At 32.5% G+C, this 18,046-nt stretch overlaps 2 protein-coding genes and 1 long non-coding RNA gene across 6 annotated transcripts; 1 reads left to right on the top strand and 2 right to left on the bottom strand.

Moving 5' to 3' along the window:
* Positions 1-6,234: 6,234 nt before the first annotated feature.
* LOC121132578 (casein kinase I) lies at positions 6,235-12,943 on the top strand. Of its 4 annotated transcripts, XM_040728012.2 has the most exons (9): positions 6,235-6,384; positions 6,645-6,737; positions 7,349-7,788; positions 10,633-10,716; positions 10,780-10,890; positions 11,110-11,258; positions 11,325-11,724; positions 12,462-12,610; positions 12,749-12,943. In XM_040728012.2, exons 2-9 carry the CDS (start codon positions 6,661-6,663, stop codon positions 12,809-12,811), a joined length of 1,473 nt encoding a protein of 490 aa, XP_040583946.1. In that variant the 5' UTR covers positions 6,235-6,384; positions 6,645-6,660; the 3' UTR covers positions 12,812-12,943. The 4 variants fall into 4 exon arrangements, 3 of the variants coding, with proteins under 3 accessions (XP_040583946.1, XP_040583951.1, XP_040583956.1); XR_005869377.2 differs by lacking the exon at positions 6,235-6,384 and having other exon boundaries at positions 6,483-6,737; positions 12,465-12,610; XM_040728017.2 differs by lacking the exons at positions 6,235-6,384; positions 6,645-6,737 and adding an exon at positions 6,964-7,177.
* Positions 9,592-10,734, bottom strand: LOC121132637 (uncharacterized). Its single transcript, XR_005869405.2, has 2 exons — positions 10,601-10,734; positions 9,592-10,262 (listed from the first exon to the last, which is right to left on the bottom strand). It is a non-coding gene; the product is annotated as an uncharacterized lncRNA (long non-coding RNA).
* Positions 12,944-13,058: 115 nt separating the features above from the next.
* Positions 13,059-16,638, bottom strand: LOC121132566 (semaphorin-5A). The gene is made up of 5 exons (XM_040728002.2): positions 16,105-16,638; positions 15,314-16,033; positions 14,836-15,255; positions 14,200-14,768; positions 13,059-14,130 (listed from the first exon to the last, which is right to left on the bottom strand). The coding sequence occupies exons 1-5, from the start codon at positions 16,504-16,506 to the stop codon at positions 13,323-13,325; spliced, it is 2,919 nt and encodes a 972-aa protein (XP_040583936.1). The 5' UTR covers positions 16,507-16,638; the 3' UTR covers positions 13,059-13,322.
* Positions 16,639-18,046: the final 1,408 nt, after the last annotated feature.

Here is an 18,046-nt window from a genome sequence, read left to right as displayed (position 1 = left end):
TATCGACATCGACAACCCCAGAAGCTCCGGGAACTTGTTTGGGTGGTTCTTATGCATCCACCTTATAGTATAGACATGGCACCAAGTGATTACCACATGGTCCTTTCTATGGCGAATGATTGAATGGGTGAAAAATTCGCCTCAAAAGAAGCTTGTGAAGATCGGCTCTCCCTGTTTTTTCTCCAATAGGGATGAGGGTTTCTATAAAAGAGGCAATATCAAATTACCATCAAAATGGTAACAAGTTATAGAACAAAACAGTGCATATTTTTACCTAAATCGGATAATTCTTACTATACTAAATGGAACATTAAAATTAAATAATTTCTTATTACTGGACCTTATATTATAAAGTCTCAGAAAAGACAATAAACGGGAATCAAATTTTAATTTAATTTTTACTATTTTCAAAATATTTACCTTCTTCCATCCAACAACTGACACTAATACTTTTTTTTTTTGTAAATATACAGATTTTAGGTATATGCCAATTTTTACAATTTTAAAATTTGGGCCTCCTGTTGCACATCCCTTGACTGAAAAAAACCCAGCTTTTGGTCCTAAAAAGTAGATTATGTCCTCCTGGATGAAAGATGTAGATGTATGAGGGGTGTACAGACATAAATTTGTCACCTTGAAATGTGTTTGTAGACGTATAACTTCCTTGCAAAGATAAGTAGTAACATGTAGATAATATCATACTATGATAACTTTTTAAATTAACGTTTATTGAGTGTGACATTGAACTATGAAACTTACGTCACCTTCTGTCTAAACATCTCACCCGTGATTTTATTTTACATACATAAGAATGATTACAATATTATTTTATCATTCAGACGAATAATATTGATTGGAGTACGGGATTTTATTACAATATACTAGCGATTTTACTTGGCATTCCCCGGGATTATTAACTGTTGACGAACAGAAAGAGTAAGTTTTATCAATATACTGAGGGGTCCATTGAAATCTGAACCCTTCGAATTTTAAGCTTCAACAATATATAATTTATTAATTAACTATAGGATTACAAAAACAAAATAAAATTGATCTATGTTTGTCTGAGGTCTCTTAATCATTAATGTAACCGCCCTTAGTAGCAATGATAGCTTCCAGTCGGCAGTGACAGGCTTGGCACCCGCTGCGGATGTATTCCTCTGTCACGACATCCTAGTGCTAGCTGATAATGGACACTCTAGGCCTTCCCCTCGATATACACCCAATAATTGTAGGAATTTGTAATTTCTTTTTGGTAAATTTTAATGGTTTCCATATTGGGTCAATTACAATTAACTAGAGTCCAGTTTGCAAACCTTCAAACTCACAATTCGTGGAATAAAGGAATCATCTATGTATTTAAATTTTTCTATTTAAGTGTAAATTTGTAGAGTACATATATTTCGCATAAAACTGTTTGTAGCATACTACGCATAATTATGGATGAGACATATCACATAAAATATAGTACACATTACATTTTCCACTCAACTATGTAAATATTTTAAAAAAACACACCTAATATATAAGTCTGTTTTATTTTAGACAAGTATTTTTTAAGGTAGTATTGTTAATATGTTTCTATTCACATCATGAGAAATTTCATTTGAGTTAGAAAGGGTTAATAGTTTTTTTGTTGTTTTTTTTACTTTGACCCGCCCGTTAAAATGAACATTAGATATCTTGTATTTGGAAATTAACTATATATAGTCTATATTAGGTATTTATATACAGGATAGGACAGCAAAATGGGGACTCGAGGTATGGATTTAAAAATACATCAATGATTTTATATATTTCAATCATAATTTTCAATAATGGGCAAAAAAATAATGTTTACAAAATATGTAGACAAAGTTTTTACAAAAAAAAAAAATCACTCAATATGACCACCTTCATTATCTATCACAGCCTTTACACGTCATCTGAAGGCCATGCAGGAGTTAATGACAAACTCCTCTGACATGTTGTCCCATGTAGCCACTATGGAGGACTTCAGTGAGTCCATATTTGGGTATGAAGACCTATTTTTTTCCTCTCCAAAGTGTCCACATGTAAAAGTCCAGTGGTTTCAAATCTGATGAAGAAGGGGGGCTTATCTCTTAGGATCAGAATCAAGCCATTTTATCTGTACATAACTTTTGCGTCGTGTGAAAGGGGACGCCGTCCTGAGTCCACACGTATTTATCCTCCGGGTAGTTGCTCTACAGCCATGGCAAGATGGTGTACCTAAGTACCTTATAGTAGACCTCCTGACCGATTTTCTGTCCAGTCTGGAAAAAGAACGGAGGCATCTTCTTTCCATCAGAGGCCACAACGCCGAGGACTATTGTTTGAGGCGGATATTTGGTATGGTAAGCTTCTTGGAGCTCTTCTTTTGTTTCTGTAATCCAGCGGTCGTTCCGGGGGTTGTCTTTTTGCTTGTTGCTCACTCCTGATGATTAAATGACTTAATGATTAGTATGTATAGTTTGTTTATGTAAAAAGGACGGCGGAAACAGAATATTTTAAAATAATCACTAAACCTCTTCATAATTAATTAATTAATTAATAAACATTAATTAGCAGTCCACGTTTTGCTGCCCTCCTCTGTATTAATTATGAGACTCAGCAGGATAATTGTTTTTTCCGAGTTTGCTCTTAAGTTACCTTGTCATGAGAGATTTATATACTTAGGTCGAGAACAATGTCTCAGACCGTGGAGCGGCGAATATAATGATTTTCAAATCGTGGGCCAATTTCGCTCTCACGCTATAATGGGTTTATTTTGTAAGGTCTCATTCTGTTGTCCGATTTTCAAACCTACTTCTTATGACGACATTATAACGATGTTAATTAGTGTACCCACACGGTTAAGACCGAATTTCAAATGAGACCGATTTGATCTATGTACCCAATCCAGACCGAACATATTTAAAGAATCAGGTTAAGTCAGTGCAATCCAACACTAGTTGTTAGAGTATCTATCAATTAATACTTTATTTATATGAAGGATTTTCCAAGATTGACCTTTTAAGTCAAGTTTGTAAATGTTATTTTATTATTTAGTAAGTATTTTGCTACTGTTTTTATTATTAAAAAAGATATTCTAACTTTAGGAACCTGATGAAATACACATAAGTTATGAATTTATTTCAAAGTCGTTGAGTTCTTAGATTGCAAAGAACTTACTAGCTCTATTTTTAAATGTCATAGGTCACAAACATAGGCTGATGATAATTTTTTAGGGCAACAATTTCAATATTTTTCATAAATATTGAAACAAAAAATAAATAATATATATGGGTTTTTAAAATATTAGAAACAAATTAATTACCCAAATATATCAACTTAATTTGGGGGAAAGAATTGCCCTCACCTTTGGTTTCAAGCAATCCTGTAACTAGAGATCGGGTAACTTTTTTAGCATTACCCCAAAAGAAGTATTAATTTACCCCAAACTAGAACAGGGGCCTCCCTACGGTTATATTTTTAAAAGTTGTTTTTTTTAAATCAAAAAATTTATGGCTATTCAAAAAAATTAGTTTTTTAAAAATTCTACGTCTGTTCACAAAAATTTATATTTTTGAAAAAAAAAAATCAATAATTAAATTTCATATATTAAATTTTTTAGAAAAAAATTTTGAAAATTCAATTTCTTATACTAAATTTTTCAGAAAGAAAAAGTTTCAAAAATCCACGGCTATCTACGAAAAGTTAAACTTTTGAAAAATAATTTCAAAATTGAATTCGTGACTAAATATAATCTTCGTACAAAGTTTGATCAAAATCGATCTGTAACATTTGCCATAATACTGGTGACTAACAAATAAGTTAGTACCCTTATTGGTCTAGAGGTTCCGATACTTGAACCGCTAGAACCGTAACTGACAAAGTCAAACCAAGACCAGAACCGAGACAGCAATATATTGCTTATCAGACTCAGTTCTTGTGATTATTTTCGTTAGTTGTATTTTTTAGTATATTTCTAACCTTTTCATAATCCAACTACATTTTTAAGCCAGGATTTTCCAAAATTTACAATACCAAGGCTCCCCTATACTAATACACTTTTAATTTAAGGCTCCTTTTATACGAAACATGTTTACTATGTTGAATCTGTGGACTAAAACAATCCTAAATTATCCATTTCCCTGCGCCCCTCCCCATGCCTCCTCTCACGGCCCCCACTTTTCGGGGACCCTGTTGGAACGTGGAGAACTACGCACTCCACGTATAAGGTAGCTGCGGCCGTGTTTGTGCCTAATATCATTTCCTTGGCCCGAATTTTTTAGCAACGCCCCTTGTTTTAAGTGCCTGTTACCAAACTGAGCATGTATAAAAAATAATCGAGACGGATACAACTGAATCAAGGCCAAGACAAAAACAGGGGGCAAAACATAACCTCCGTTCAACTTCGTTGACAGGGGTAATAAGACTACTCAATATACTCATTAATTTACAATATAGCATATTTTGGGCTCAAGATATCCCTAGATCCAAGGATATGTACGACTACTAATGCCACTTAAATGCATTTGACACCCTCGAAAAACCGATTAATATTATTCAATGCATTTCTCTAATGCATGATAGAAATTAAGCAAATATTTAACCATGGGTAAATAGTTTCATTTGAAAGTAGTTTTTTTGTTTTTGTATCTATGATTATTTCTTGAGATTTCATCAGATTATATGTTGTCGTTATAGATGCACTTAAAAATCTATTTGTATACGCATTCAAAAAAAAAAAAAAAAAATTGTTCCTACGCGTTCCAAATTGATCAAAAACGTAGACACATTTATCAAAATATGAAGTTAAAATGTTTATATTAATTACTCAGGACTTCAATCCTGTTCTTTTATCATAATAAAGTTCTATAAAACTAATGATGTAATCGTCATGTAGAAAATATACATATAATCAAATACTCAATGACATTGATATATGTGTTGCCTAAAAGAGAGAGCCAATTAGCATACAATGATGCAAAAAGTCCAAGAGAGAAAAAATTGCTTCTTCTAAATAGAGTAAATTCAACCTCTGAATCATTTTTTTTACTTCATGAGTGACTAACATTTTCAGAATGTATTATTTATTTTCGTCCTTCATGATGATTCATATTATTAAGACCTAAATACTATATAATGTATAAAATAAACAAATAGCGCATGAAATTGTAATTACAGGAATACCTTGAGATACACAGGGGTGGTGCCTACTGAGGGTGGCCTGGAGGGGATGTAGCCCCCCATTTTTTAAAATTTTTACTAGAAGGTAATATTTGAATTTTTTTTCCCCAAAAAATTTAATTTAATTTTTCCGATTTTTTTTTCCAACAAAAATAATTTTCTGTGCGTAACTATGGATTTTTGAAATTTTTCTACAAAAAATTTCCATATTTTATTCTTTTTTTTTAACACCAGTAGATTTTTGAATTTTTTTTCCAAAAAATTTACTTTTCTGTCTGTAGTTATGGGTTTTTAAAATTTTTCTCCAAAAAATTATATATTTGGAAAGTGATTTTTGAAAATTTTTTAGAATAGCAATGATTTTTGAAAAAATAAAATTGCAAAATTTTATTTTGGGTGGAAAACTGTGGTTTTTTGGAAAAAAATTAAAAGAATTAAATATTTGAAATTCAATTTTTGAAATTTAAAAAAAAATTAAAAAAACAAGGTTCCTCCAAAATATAATCCTGTAGAAACCCCGGATACGAGTCTCTAAACAAATTAGTTTTATTATTATAAGTACAACTTTTGGCGCCAATACACACAATTCTATTTTGCATTCACCATCCTCTGTTTGTTTGCTTGTCTGTTTATAAGCAGGATTAATGAAAAAGTTACAGATCGATTTGGTAAAATTTTTTAGGAAGATTTCATATCCAAACAGTGAGAGGCCATCAATTTTTGTGAAGTGAAGGTCACACAAGAATGCATAACTATGGGGGAAATTAATTAGGGCGGTCGTTTTCCCTAGTTTCTCATGGGATGAATTGCTTTGACTGACGAGGAGCTTATCCAGGAACAAATTAAACGAAAGTAAATAAAGTTATTAATCTATTGAACAGATAAATTGTACATAATATGTAATATTATATCAAAATGATGGTCTGAGTTTCTTAATGGTATACATACTAATGTATGAAGCCTGACGTCAGCCTCTAATGAAGGAACTAAGTCATCAGTTTTTGGGTTTGACGTCATACTAAATTATTTTAACACGTGTTTTGACATCAACTTGTTATTTAAGAGAATTCCTTTGTATGTTTCTACGTTATTTAACTCTCTTCCTTTAAATCTTATTTCAGGTGGCTCTTGCCAAGAAAGTCAGAGCTGTTCTTCCCTCCTTGTTTTAGCTAAATAATGGTCATGGGTTTGAGATTGGGTCGTCCGTCGCAAGTTAGTCAGTCTATATGAGTGTGTTCTTATTCCTGATTCGCTTTCGATATTGTATGAATGTATTTTATATGATTTTGTTTTCTTTTCCTTTTTGTCTCTCGCTGCCTATTTAGGCTTGCATACCTATGTATGTATGTTAATTCCTTTCTTTGACATTGCCTTTCTTCTTCTTCTTCTTTTGAAATCTACAACATATTTACATTGAAAAATTGATCATACAACTAATTGACTTCCATTTTGTGAGTGTTTATTTCTCGTAGATTCAAACACAACGGCATGAAAAACATTGAAACTCATAATTATAATAATAACTCGGATTCACTACCAAGAAGACCTTCTTCACGACGAGTAAGGTAGGTCAAGCGAGAGCTACTACTAATCCATCCACCTATTTCCCCCCTCCTTTTTTTTACCGAAGAATATTAATACATAATAATATTGTGATTTTTCAAATACTACATAATAATGTGTTTCCCTATGAATCAATATCATGCTGCATTTTCGTGCACCATTAAGCAGCAAAAGTCGATTTAATAACTTTTATTTATTTTAAAAAGCTCTGCTTTTCACTCACATATTTATTCTACATTCCTTGACAATGACATAATTTTCCAAAAAGAGTTTTTTTTATTTATATATATATCATTAGTATAATATGTATTCGGCAAAAGCATTTGATTGATGAAGTCTTGTGTTGAAAACAGTAGCTGCTACTACTACGTATAAGAATAATATATTTCGTAAAACCTAAATGACTTCTTCGTATGTCTATTTCGAAGTTTGCTCTTTCTGAGTAAAGCATTTAAAATAATATTTGCTTCTTACTTTTTTTTTTATTTATTTGTATTTTTATGTACTTGAATGCCTGTTAATGTCAAAACATGTGAAAAAGGAGACAGTTACATAATAATCTTTCATATCCTTAGAAAACTAATTTTTTGTGTGCTTTTCTATACTTTTCCAGCAACGTTACAAATAACTCAATGAATCTAACCGTTCCGAAGCATAATATAATGTGTGATACGGGAAGTGCTTGTCTTAGCACTTCCAAAAGGAAAGGAAGACAAAAAACTCCACCAAACTCTGGTCAAAGGGCGAAATCCAAGTCTCCTAATCCAAGCTTTTGCTCTGTTCTGAGTAGAGTAAAGGATTGGGAGCTGGGAGCATTTACTCCAAAAACGGCGCTTGCAGATAACGTGGAAGTGTATCATAAAAGCAATGTGTCATCCTCTGAATCCGAGGGGGAAAAGAGTTATAGTCCATCAAGGCAGGGGAAGGAAAGTAACAACAATAATAGCAGCAACAACAACGTGAATACCGCATCCCCGTCCAATAAAAAGGATGAAAACGATGCACAAGAGAATAAGTCGAATTTACTCAAGAGTGCATTATCCGCCAACATAGGTAAATATATATGGATGAAATATTGATTAAATTAAAGTATAAATCATGATTAATTAGATTAGGGTTTATCAAACTCTTTATATTGTGGAGTACCAACTGACAAAATACCAAGATGTCCAAGTACTCTAATTATTTAAAATTTAACAATTTTCGACAAAATGTTATGAATTTTTTTTTAAGAGGACATTATCACAGTTTGAGAACCACGGCATCAAATTGATCGATGAGATTCATCAACTGAAAGTCTCTAGTTATATGTAGATTCTTTAATTTAGAAATAGGTTTGAAATTCCTTACACCCCATAGCAATCCTTCTCAAGTAGGCATATGCTCTGGATTTAAAAAAAAAAAGGACACACAATACTAGAGATGAGTTGTGGGATTTTGTGCAATTTTTCTCTGAAAGTCCTTTAAATATTTCCATATATTATCTGCTATAATGTAGTAGTATACTACGTGGCTGTCCCTCCGTCCGCAGATTTGCATGTGCATGTTAAAATAATTCGTAACAAAGGGAACGAAGATGATTAGCAAGTTTATCTGAGTATGTGCATGATGGAATAATTCGTAATAAAATATATAATACTGGTACATCCTAGTGCCTAATAAAAAAATTTCCTATTTATTTGATAATATGAAATTGTTGATAGCTTCAAAACAGCTCATTTGAGTTCAAGCAATCAACGTTCAGAATATTCATTTATTAGTAATTAAGAGAAGTAGTAAATTGACAGCTTGTATAAAAAAGATAGGAGTTGTTGATGATTTATTTTTAGCTTATTTTTGTTGGTACTGGAAGACTCTGTTTGCCGAAACGGAAGGAATTGTAAGTTAATAACATCTAAACAGGCTTTATATCTGGGACCGGCAAAACTATCTATTAAGAAGATTGTAGTAGAAAATCACATTTTTTAAAAGTTATATTAATTAAAATATATTTAATAATATGCAAAAGACGCAAAGTAGAATATTTTTTAAGAAGAAAGAAATTGACTTTTCACAATAGAATCTCCAATAAGTAATCAACAGCTCTAATATTGTTATTTTTTGTCAGGTGTCGATTTACTACTTCCCTTAATTACAACATAATTAGAGTTCTAAATTTTGATTGCTTCAACTCGAATTAGCTGTTGTTATTGCTAAGCTATTATGAACAATGATCTACTACTAAATAAATAATAGTCTTCCAGTTGGGGCAAAATTGGCTCACTACCAGTTAATTTAATATCTTTTTTCTTTTTCTTTTTGAAGACGGAAAGGTTGAGAGATACAAACTCAATTGCAATGTGTTTTATTAATTTATATTTAAAACTCTTCCATTATAGAAACTTCATCTATTCTTCCTATTTATAACAAATTATAAAAGCATTTTTGTAGACCATGTGCGGTGTGAGGACCACAGTTGTCAGCTTGCTATATACATTACTTACAGGATAGTCCGGATAAATTGGGAAAATCTTTAAAGGCACATAACAAACGAACTAGATGGGATAGAATCATAGTTTTATTATTATTTAAAATCTAATTTAATGACATTCAATTATTCATAATGATATCCACTCTACTGATAACCTCAGCCAAATGGTGCTGGAAGCTTTGGCAAGACGGGCGACCACGTGTGGATCCAGCTTTGTCATTGGGTTCGCACTTTTAATTTACATTCCTTGGATGGATGGAGTAGCCAAAGGAAGAAATTAAACCTTCGAATGAGACATTGTATCGGACCACAATGCTAAAAAAGAGCAGGATATCCTAGCCACAAAATGTCCTCCCTTTTGGAGAACAGATTTTTTGGCCTGCAAACAGTCCGGATGCAATTTATATCTCTGTTTTCTTTACATCATACACATATATACCTATGCATACAGTCCTATATTTCGTGGACATATTTCTGTCATGTATGGGTACCCTAAGTGGAGATAAGTAATGTTATAATCCCATTCTCGTCGCGATTCCCCCTCAATGACTCAACCTTGATAATTGAAGTAATTTAAGTGATGCTCCCGAGTAAGAAATAAGATTAACATTAAATGGACGATCATAGACAATAATTAACAACAAAATAAAACGTATCGTACTCAATGATTAACGGGAATATAAGATATATTAATATGAAGTATAAATAATATAAAGTATAAAGGTAGAAACAGGTTTAAGGACACAGCAAATTCTATCAATTATAGACTTTGGGTTCAAATTTTTGGGGTGATTAGGGATACTTAAGAATGATAACTATACTTTATTCAATTTATGATGCTTAGTTTGGGCCCCATACGGCCTCTTTTAACCATATAATTTTTCCATATATAATTCTTTCATTGTGATGCTAATTTTAGATCATTTAAGTGCAATTTGTGGCTCCTTCAAATTATTATTCTTTGAGGAATACAAATGCAATCCAGACTCAATTTCTAGAAAAATCATTATAGGCTGCTTTTGTGCTGACGGGGTGCATATGCCCTTATCAAGTTCTTCTAATAAATAAAGAGAGTTAATTTGTAAATTATTTATGCGTTATATTATATCAACCTTAGACACATAAATGTACAATATTGTAAGTATGATTGTATCATTATGAGGTAATATTTAGGCACATGAAGTTGAGTCTTGTTTATTGTGTTAGTCTCTCATTCTTGTGATTTTTTTAAAAATCATATTAAATATGTACATCTATTTTCAAAGAATTTATAGGCTTCACTTCATATTTTAATATTATAAATACATAGAAATCATCTTTTTTATTACAAGGCGTGCGATTTTTACAAAGGAAAACTTTAAAAATCCGAATATATGTATATTCTCAAATACTCACAACAATGTACTAATAACCATAAAATATTTCAGAGGAAATGGATATTCGAATAGCCAACAACAAATATAGACTTGGTAGAAAAATTGGAGGTGGATCTTTTGGTGATATTTACTTAGGTAATTAGAAGACAAACATTGTTTGAAGATTCATTTTCGCCAATTTTTAAAGTTATTTTTCAGCTATTGATATTATTTCCAGAGAAGAGGCGGCCATTAAGTTGGAACAAGTTAAGGCTAAACACCCTCAACTTAATATTGAATGCAAATTCTACAAATTTCTACAAGGAGGAGGTAGTTTCATCATCCATGTCTATGACTTTAACTTGATCCTTTTTGAATTGATGAATTTTATTTTAAAATTTATAAATGTTTTTTCTCACAAATTAAAAAAGTAATTTTAATTTGTGATTAAAAATCAATATTTTTAGGGAATATTGATATGAAAGGACTTCAGGAATTGAGCATATTTCAATACATATTCTTCAATTAAAATCAATAATATATTTCCAGTTGGAATCCCTCAATTGAAGTATTATGGCACTGAAGGAGACTACCACGTTTTAGTTATGGAGCTTCTTGGCCCGAGTATCGAAGACTTATTTAACTTTTGTGGACGAAAATTTTCTCTAAAAACGGTTCTTTTGCTAGCAGATCAAATGGTATATTAATTTTATATAATATATGAAGCTCATTATTAACTTATTATTAATTATTCTAAATTATAGATTAGTCGAATAGAATTCATTCATAGTAAAAACTTCATTCATCGTGATATTAAACCGGATAATTTTCTCATGGGACTTGGAAAAAAGGGAAATTTAGTATACGTGATAGACTTTGGTCTAGCTAAAAGATATCGTGACGGAAGGACTCATCAACACATACCCTACAGAGAAAATAAAAATCTTACCGGCACTGCAAGATACGCATCAATCAACACACATCTTGGGATAGAACAGTCACGAAGAGATGATATGGAAGCATTAGGCTACATTTTTATGTATTTAATTCATGGAGCTTTACCTTGGCAAGGACTCAAAGCCAGAACAAAGGCTCAGAAGTATGAAAAAATATCGGAGAAAAAATTGTCTACACCCATTGACGAACTTTGTAAAGGAGCTCCTTGTAAGTATGTAGGTGTAACTAAAATTAGAGAGGTTGTTTTACATTTTTAAATAAATTAAATAATTATTAAATGGATATCTGATGACACTCTTTCTTTTTGGCTCTATCAAATATTATATTTAAAACCTATATACGAGTACATATGTATAAGACTGATAACTTACAAATTAATATAAATAACTTTTAAAAAATATACAGTCCGTAGGGGGAGAACTGGAGGGCGGCTGTCGACTCTTGTTTGCTTTTTACTGAAAAATTAAATTTTGTATGAATAACTATGGATTTTTGAAATTTGTGAATTTTTTTTCAGAAAAACTCTATAAATCAACCCCCCTCCCCAAAAAAATAATAACATATTTATAATCCTGCAGACGCCCCTGATATATGTTGGGTACAAGTTACAATTTCTACGTCTAATAATTACACCATCAGTCATTTTAATTACCAACCAATAATTGATGTTAACATTTCATTTTGAGTAATGAAAATGACTATTATTTATTATGTATTTACGAGCAATAAGCCTGGTCATCCAAGGAATATACAATTTTTACATTAACCAAATCGTAAATACTGTAAATCCCTTCATTATAAAATCATCAGCTCATTTTTGCGTTGCAACAAGTACACGACATATATATTTATAGTATTGTCTGAATATATGTAGGTTTATATGTATATTAATTAATTAGTATTTTGAACGATCCTTTATACTATTAATTTATTCCTTATTATAGCAGAGTTTTCAACGTATCTAAACTACTGCAGATCTTTGAGATTTGAAGAAAGACCTGATTACTCATATCTTAGACAATTAGTTCGCAATCTCTTTCACCGCCAAGGATTTTCTTATGACTACGTATTTGACTGGAATCTTATTAAGGAGGTGAGTAATAATGAGGCCCGATTGCACCAGTTCTACTTAAATGAAGTGATGTTATACATTTAAATCAACTTGGTGCAACCGGGCCAATGCGAGAGGATATTAAATATGAATATATTTTTACATCAATCAATCCCATAGGAAAGTGAGAAGGACGATGCTCGAACTAAAACAGAGAGGCCCGTAGCTGCCGCTGTCCATTGAATGAAAATCATAGAAGAAGAATATATTCATACACAGTTCTGACACCTATGTTCAGTGTTTTTGTCAATGCATACATACTATTTGTCCAAAAGATAATAATATAATTGAGCATATTGTTCAGATGATCTAGTATCAGTGTCCTAGGGCGGTTTTATGTACTATTTATTTAAGTAAAGATACAGTCCTAATTTTTGTCTTCCCACAGTCACATTTCTAGAAATGAACAAAATTGTAAGAGACAAATGGATTTGTACTAGGTAAAGAATGAATTTTATTTCTAATGTACTTAATAAAGAACATGGTAAGAAAAACAATAGGAAAATGTGGATATTATAATAATAGATATAAATATATGTATAATATAATAAAATATTAAAAGTAACATACTGTTTTAAAATATTTCTAAAATAATTAGAAAATGAATGGCATCGCACTAAAGAGAAACATAGTATTTGAATGTAGGTCTAAGTATAAAAGTTATGTGGTATAGTATATATAATATGAGTAGTTATTATGAGTAATGCTTATCAGCATCTAAATTGTCCAAGGCACTATGAAAAGTGAGAGAATTTCTAGGATTTTTAAGAGAGACGTCATCTGATTCATCAGTCCCAAAAGTCTTTGATTCATTTAATCCACTGATTTGTTTATTTTGTATGTCCCAAAGGGGCAAACTAACATACAAGTTCTGACTTTTAGCAGAAACATATTTCGGACTAACAATGGATTCGATAAATGACCTTTTATATTTCATGAAAAGGAATATTGCAAATCCGCCACAAATTATACCACCCACAAAACCAGAGATAAGAGTGATCATGATGATGCTTATAGAACATGATCTTGAACAAGTCGGCTCAAGAGCACTTAGGTTTCCTTGACAAACAAGTGTAGACTCACAATTCTCTTTCAAACATTCTTCCTCCTGAACCATTTCATCTGGTGGACAACTTTCTCCATTAGGACATACCCTTGTCCTCCGCCTAATATTATTTTCATTTCCACAAAGAGACCATTCAGACCAACATTCAAACTTTGGGGGACATGGGTCCGTATTACAAGGACGCTCTATCAGAGTTACTCCTTCGCAATTCTCTTCATTTGGAAGACAAGAGCGAACTTTGATTTGCTGACCACCTCCACAGGGTTTGTTACATACAGTCCAGTCAAACCATGAATTTTTAGCATTGCTCACAGAGCCCCTGGAAACTTTTTCACATCTACCATTCCCAGTACAATGTCGTTTTTCCTCTTTCATGAAGGCACTATCCTTCAAATGAGTCGGGACATTGTAAGTGAATTTATAGCGTTTTTCCATCCTTAAAAAAATAAAAAAAAGATATCACATAAATAATATGTTGAAAAATCAAGGAAAATGGACAACGTACCAAGAATCGTTGGAAGGAGAGGAATTCACCCTAACCCAAGGAGTCCAGTCTGATATCTTAAGAGTATCTTCACAGTTATCCATAGAACATTTCTTAAATTGAACATTACAACCATCTTCACATGCATAAGGATAACAAACTCTAGTCCTTTTTATAAAGCCATCATTGCAATTGGATGAACAATTTGACCACTCTGACCATGGTGACACAGTTTGTTTTGTTTTGCACGGAGGTAAATCATTACAATACTGATGTTCAACATCTCGTCCGATACAAGTTTTACCACCATATGCTGGCGAAGGATTACTACAATATCGTTTTCTAGCCTGCATACCTGCATCACAAGTTTGAGAACAAGCACCATAATTGGACCACTCAGTCCATTGGCCATTTCTAGTACAGTTAGCAGTTTCTATTTCATGCCCTATGCATTCTTTTCCGCCATTCATTGGTTTGGGATTTGAACATAACCTTCTACGACATAGGCATTTGGAGTTGGAATAAGGTAATGATGGGTCTCTATTATAGCAACCTTCCCACTCTGACCAAGCACTCCACTTTCCATCAACCTAAGTGTACATTTGTATTCGGTAACTATATTTGAAATAAAATAAAAAATATTTTTGTTGTACTTACTGTCTCATCTGGAGAAGGACATTGAGGAGCCATATACTCAGTGCGGTTATTTATCTCAAGTGTCTGTGTTACACATTCTTTATTTTCATTGTTCCATCCACAATAAGGATCTTTTAATTCTAAGCAAGCTTCTTTCTTTTTAATTTGATGACACCGTTTCAAATCCATACGAACAATATTTTCGTTAGTCGTGAGATAAAGCGACATTGTTTTTTTCATGAGAAGGATATTATTAATTTTTAACTGTACGGAAGGACCAAAGGGCCGAAGGACTTCAATTAAACAACTTTTACCCGTACTCGGATTGTAGCTGACCTTTTTTATTTGGCCAGCTCGAGTAGCAATATAAAGCATATGAAGAATTTGATTGTCTGCCCTAATACTATCCACGATGAGGTGTGAGTATTGTTCCATATTATCCTATAATAAATAATTTGATTAGGAGCCACTTTTAAGTATTAAATAATGATTATCATACATAAAAGATGGGAGCAGAATGACTTTGTTGAACGGTTCTCTCAACCAATTGATACTCTCTTGATGTATGAGTACTGGAACCTCGAGTTCTACATTGAAAATGCTCATGCTCTCCAGGTACTGATTTCCAAATGGAATCAGGAGATTTTTGAATTAGAAATGCGCCGTCAAATGCTTTTTCGACTTCACTAATATGAAAACTACACACAGCGGAGCCATGGATTGGATTTTCTCCGGTAGAGAATGTTCCGTAAATAAGATTATCTTCACTGCGAAAAAACGCAGACTGAATTTGATTAAAGTAAAATGGAACATCTCCACCCATGGAACAATTGAGTCGAGCCTTGAGGAAAGTAGATATAAATTTATAGACGCGACTCTGCCCTTGGTCATTTTTGCAAATCCGTGCTATTCGTGAATACATCGATTTTCCATAATCTTCCACAGCAACCTCTCTAAAGATAAAATAGACATATGCATCTGTCTCAAAGACGCTCACAAACTCAGGCTGAGAGAGCCAGCGATAGTCGGATATGGAAGTACTGAGGAGATCTTTAAACCCGTTGGAAGCGCCGTCCATACGGTAAATTGCATGCTGATCCCCCATGAAATCAATGGAGCTTCCTATGTAGTAGGTTCCTCTTTTGGTTAGGAGAGACACAACGGAGGAAGTGGGACTATAAGGGCACTTTCCCCGTCCATCGATCCATTCCACGGCCTCCTACAAATCAAAAATCAATGCAAAGGTGAAAAGAGTTAATCAATGTACTACATTAACAATTATGTATTTACTTGAAGTCTAAGAGCGGATCTCCATGAACACTTAGGGTTGAATGCATTCGTGCCACAGACAAAGAGGCGGTTGTTGTAGAGGTGAATAAGGCGAAGATAGTTGTGACAGACCTCAGAGCTCTGTCCCTTGTCCATGCACAGCCCAGGCTCATCTCCACTCCACTCCGCCTTCTCCAAAAGACTCAAATCCTCCAATCGTAGGCGATACAGTCCATCTCGACCTCCCACCACGACTTGATAGTTCAGGGGATCCAAAACAATGGAGGTGAAGTTACCGAACCCTGAGTCCACAAAAGTAGAGATCCCTGCCTCTAATAGAACACTCTCCGCAATACTCCTCTCGGATGAACCCCAAGCAAGGAAGAAAAAGGTCAGAAAAAGGGCTCCAAGATTCCAATCCATGATTCTTGTAGAATTGGCTCAGCTCATCATTGATGAAACTGAAATAAACTATATTACAAACTATAAAGAATAGCTATTAAAAAAAATAATAAAGGAACCTTTCCTTTTCTAGCTTCTCTCTCTCGCAAGTCCTTCGTGCAGCCATTTTCCCATCATTTGACAGACTTTCAAATTAAAGCACAGCGCAACCTCTCACACCTTAAACTAAAAAAGATCCAACAACGTAAAACAACATGACAAATCCGAAAAAATAATTCGATTCCATGCCTTTTTTAAACCATATTAATGCATCACAGATATCTGTAATTGCCCTTTGCTCTTATTTGAAGGGATTTTGTGACATGAGCTTATAATACCGTAGCCACTCAAAAAAATAAAAGTAGGGGATCCATAATGACGTCATTCTGTAATATTTATATAATTTATTATAATATAATAAATAGTACTATTACAAGCAGTAAGGACCCGGGCGTATTAATCGTTTAGTAGTAGCAGTCGTAGTGACAGCAGCCCCCATGTAGTTCGCAGTTTTTCTTCTATAGATAGCTGTACGTAGTATTCTCCCCCTCCTTAATATTATGTTTGATAGATTCAATTAAATGTTTATTTAAAAAATATAAGATATATTTGAACACATTGGGTGCATGCAATGTCAAAAGTAAATTCTCTCTTCCCCCTCCCCACCTCTAGCAGCTACTAAATGCTGAGCTGATTTCCCCTTCTTCTTGTTAATATATATATATATATATAAATAATAATATAAGATATTGAAAAATGGACGTTAACCCAAACAGCACAAAAACGCCTTTTAAAGAAAATTTATACTAATAATTTATTTTTTCGATGAATTACATATAATTTTGTAGTTATTAGATGCTAGTTAGATGTTAGTTATATATTTATTTATTTAAAAAATTTGTACGACTATAAAACAGAAGGCTAGATAATAGAAGAATATCCTTATAATATTAACAAGATTGTATAAGTGCATATTATATTATACAATATATTATACGTTTTAGGTAGGGAATAATTAATTAAGTACTTCATAATATTAACATTTGTTGTGTGTACGTACATATTACAATTATAGTTATTTAAAAAATATCATATCATATTATTATTATCTCTAATCCAAAAATATGTTATAAGCTTTTTCAAAAAAATGATAAAGGATGATAAATAATTAATTATTAATAACTCAATGAAAAGTGAAGAAGAAAGATGTTGTTGCTTGTTGATACTTTTTGGCCAATTATAGTTCGTTATTTGACCTTAATGTGACGATGAAACTTGAATAACCCTTCTCAGCAAAAATAGTCTAGTAAAAAGCCAATATTTTTAACCTCTTGCGGATGCACCTGATCCATTCAGAAGGAATAAGGGACTACATGAATGTGTCAATAATATGTCATATTATCTCAATATTACCCTCTCCTTCTTCTTCTCATTCCTTGACCATATTATTATACATTATATAAATCATCCTAATAACATTATAGTAACAAGAACTCAATAAATAATAAACTTGATAGAAGGA

This window comes from Lepeophtheirus salmonis, chromosome 1 (assembly GCF_016086655.4).
Source record: "Lepeophtheirus salmonis chromosome 1, UVic_Lsal_1.4, whole genome shotgun sequence".
Lineage (NCBI taxonomy): Eukaryota > Metazoa > Arthropoda > Copepoda > Siphonostomatoida > Caligidae > Lepeophtheirus > Lepeophtheirus salmonis.
The sequence above is the reverse complement of the archived record's forward strand: the minus strand, read 5'-3'. Positions and strand labels throughout refer to the sequence as shown.

Excerpts from the sequence above, each read along its gene's own strand:
- LOC121132578 (XM_040728012.2), top strand. The coding sequence starts at position 6,661 with ATGAAAAACATTGAAACTCATAATTATAATAATAACTCGGATTCACTA. Across the intron at positions 6,738-7,348 it reads CCTTCTTCACGACGAGTAAG|CAACGTTACAAATAACTCAA; the intron begins GTAGGTCAAGCG and ends ATACTTTTCCAG. Across the intron at positions 11,259-11,324 it reads TTTTGCTAGCAGATCAAATG|ATTAGTCGAATAGAATTCAT; the intron begins GTATATTAATTT and ends TCTAAATTATAG.
- LOC121132566 (XM_040728002.2), bottom strand. The coding sequence starts at position 16,506 with ATGGATTGGAATCTTGGAGCCCTTTTTCTGACCTTTTTCTTCCTTGCT. Across the intron at positions 15,256-15,313 it reads ATTCTGCTCCCATCTTTTAT|GATAATATGGAACAATACTC; the intron begins GTATGATAATCA and ends TATTTATTATAG. Across the intron at positions 14,131-14,199 it reads TCTCCTTCCAACGATTCTTG|GATGGAAAAACGCTATAAAT; the intron begins GTACGTTGTCCA and ends TATTTTTTTAAG.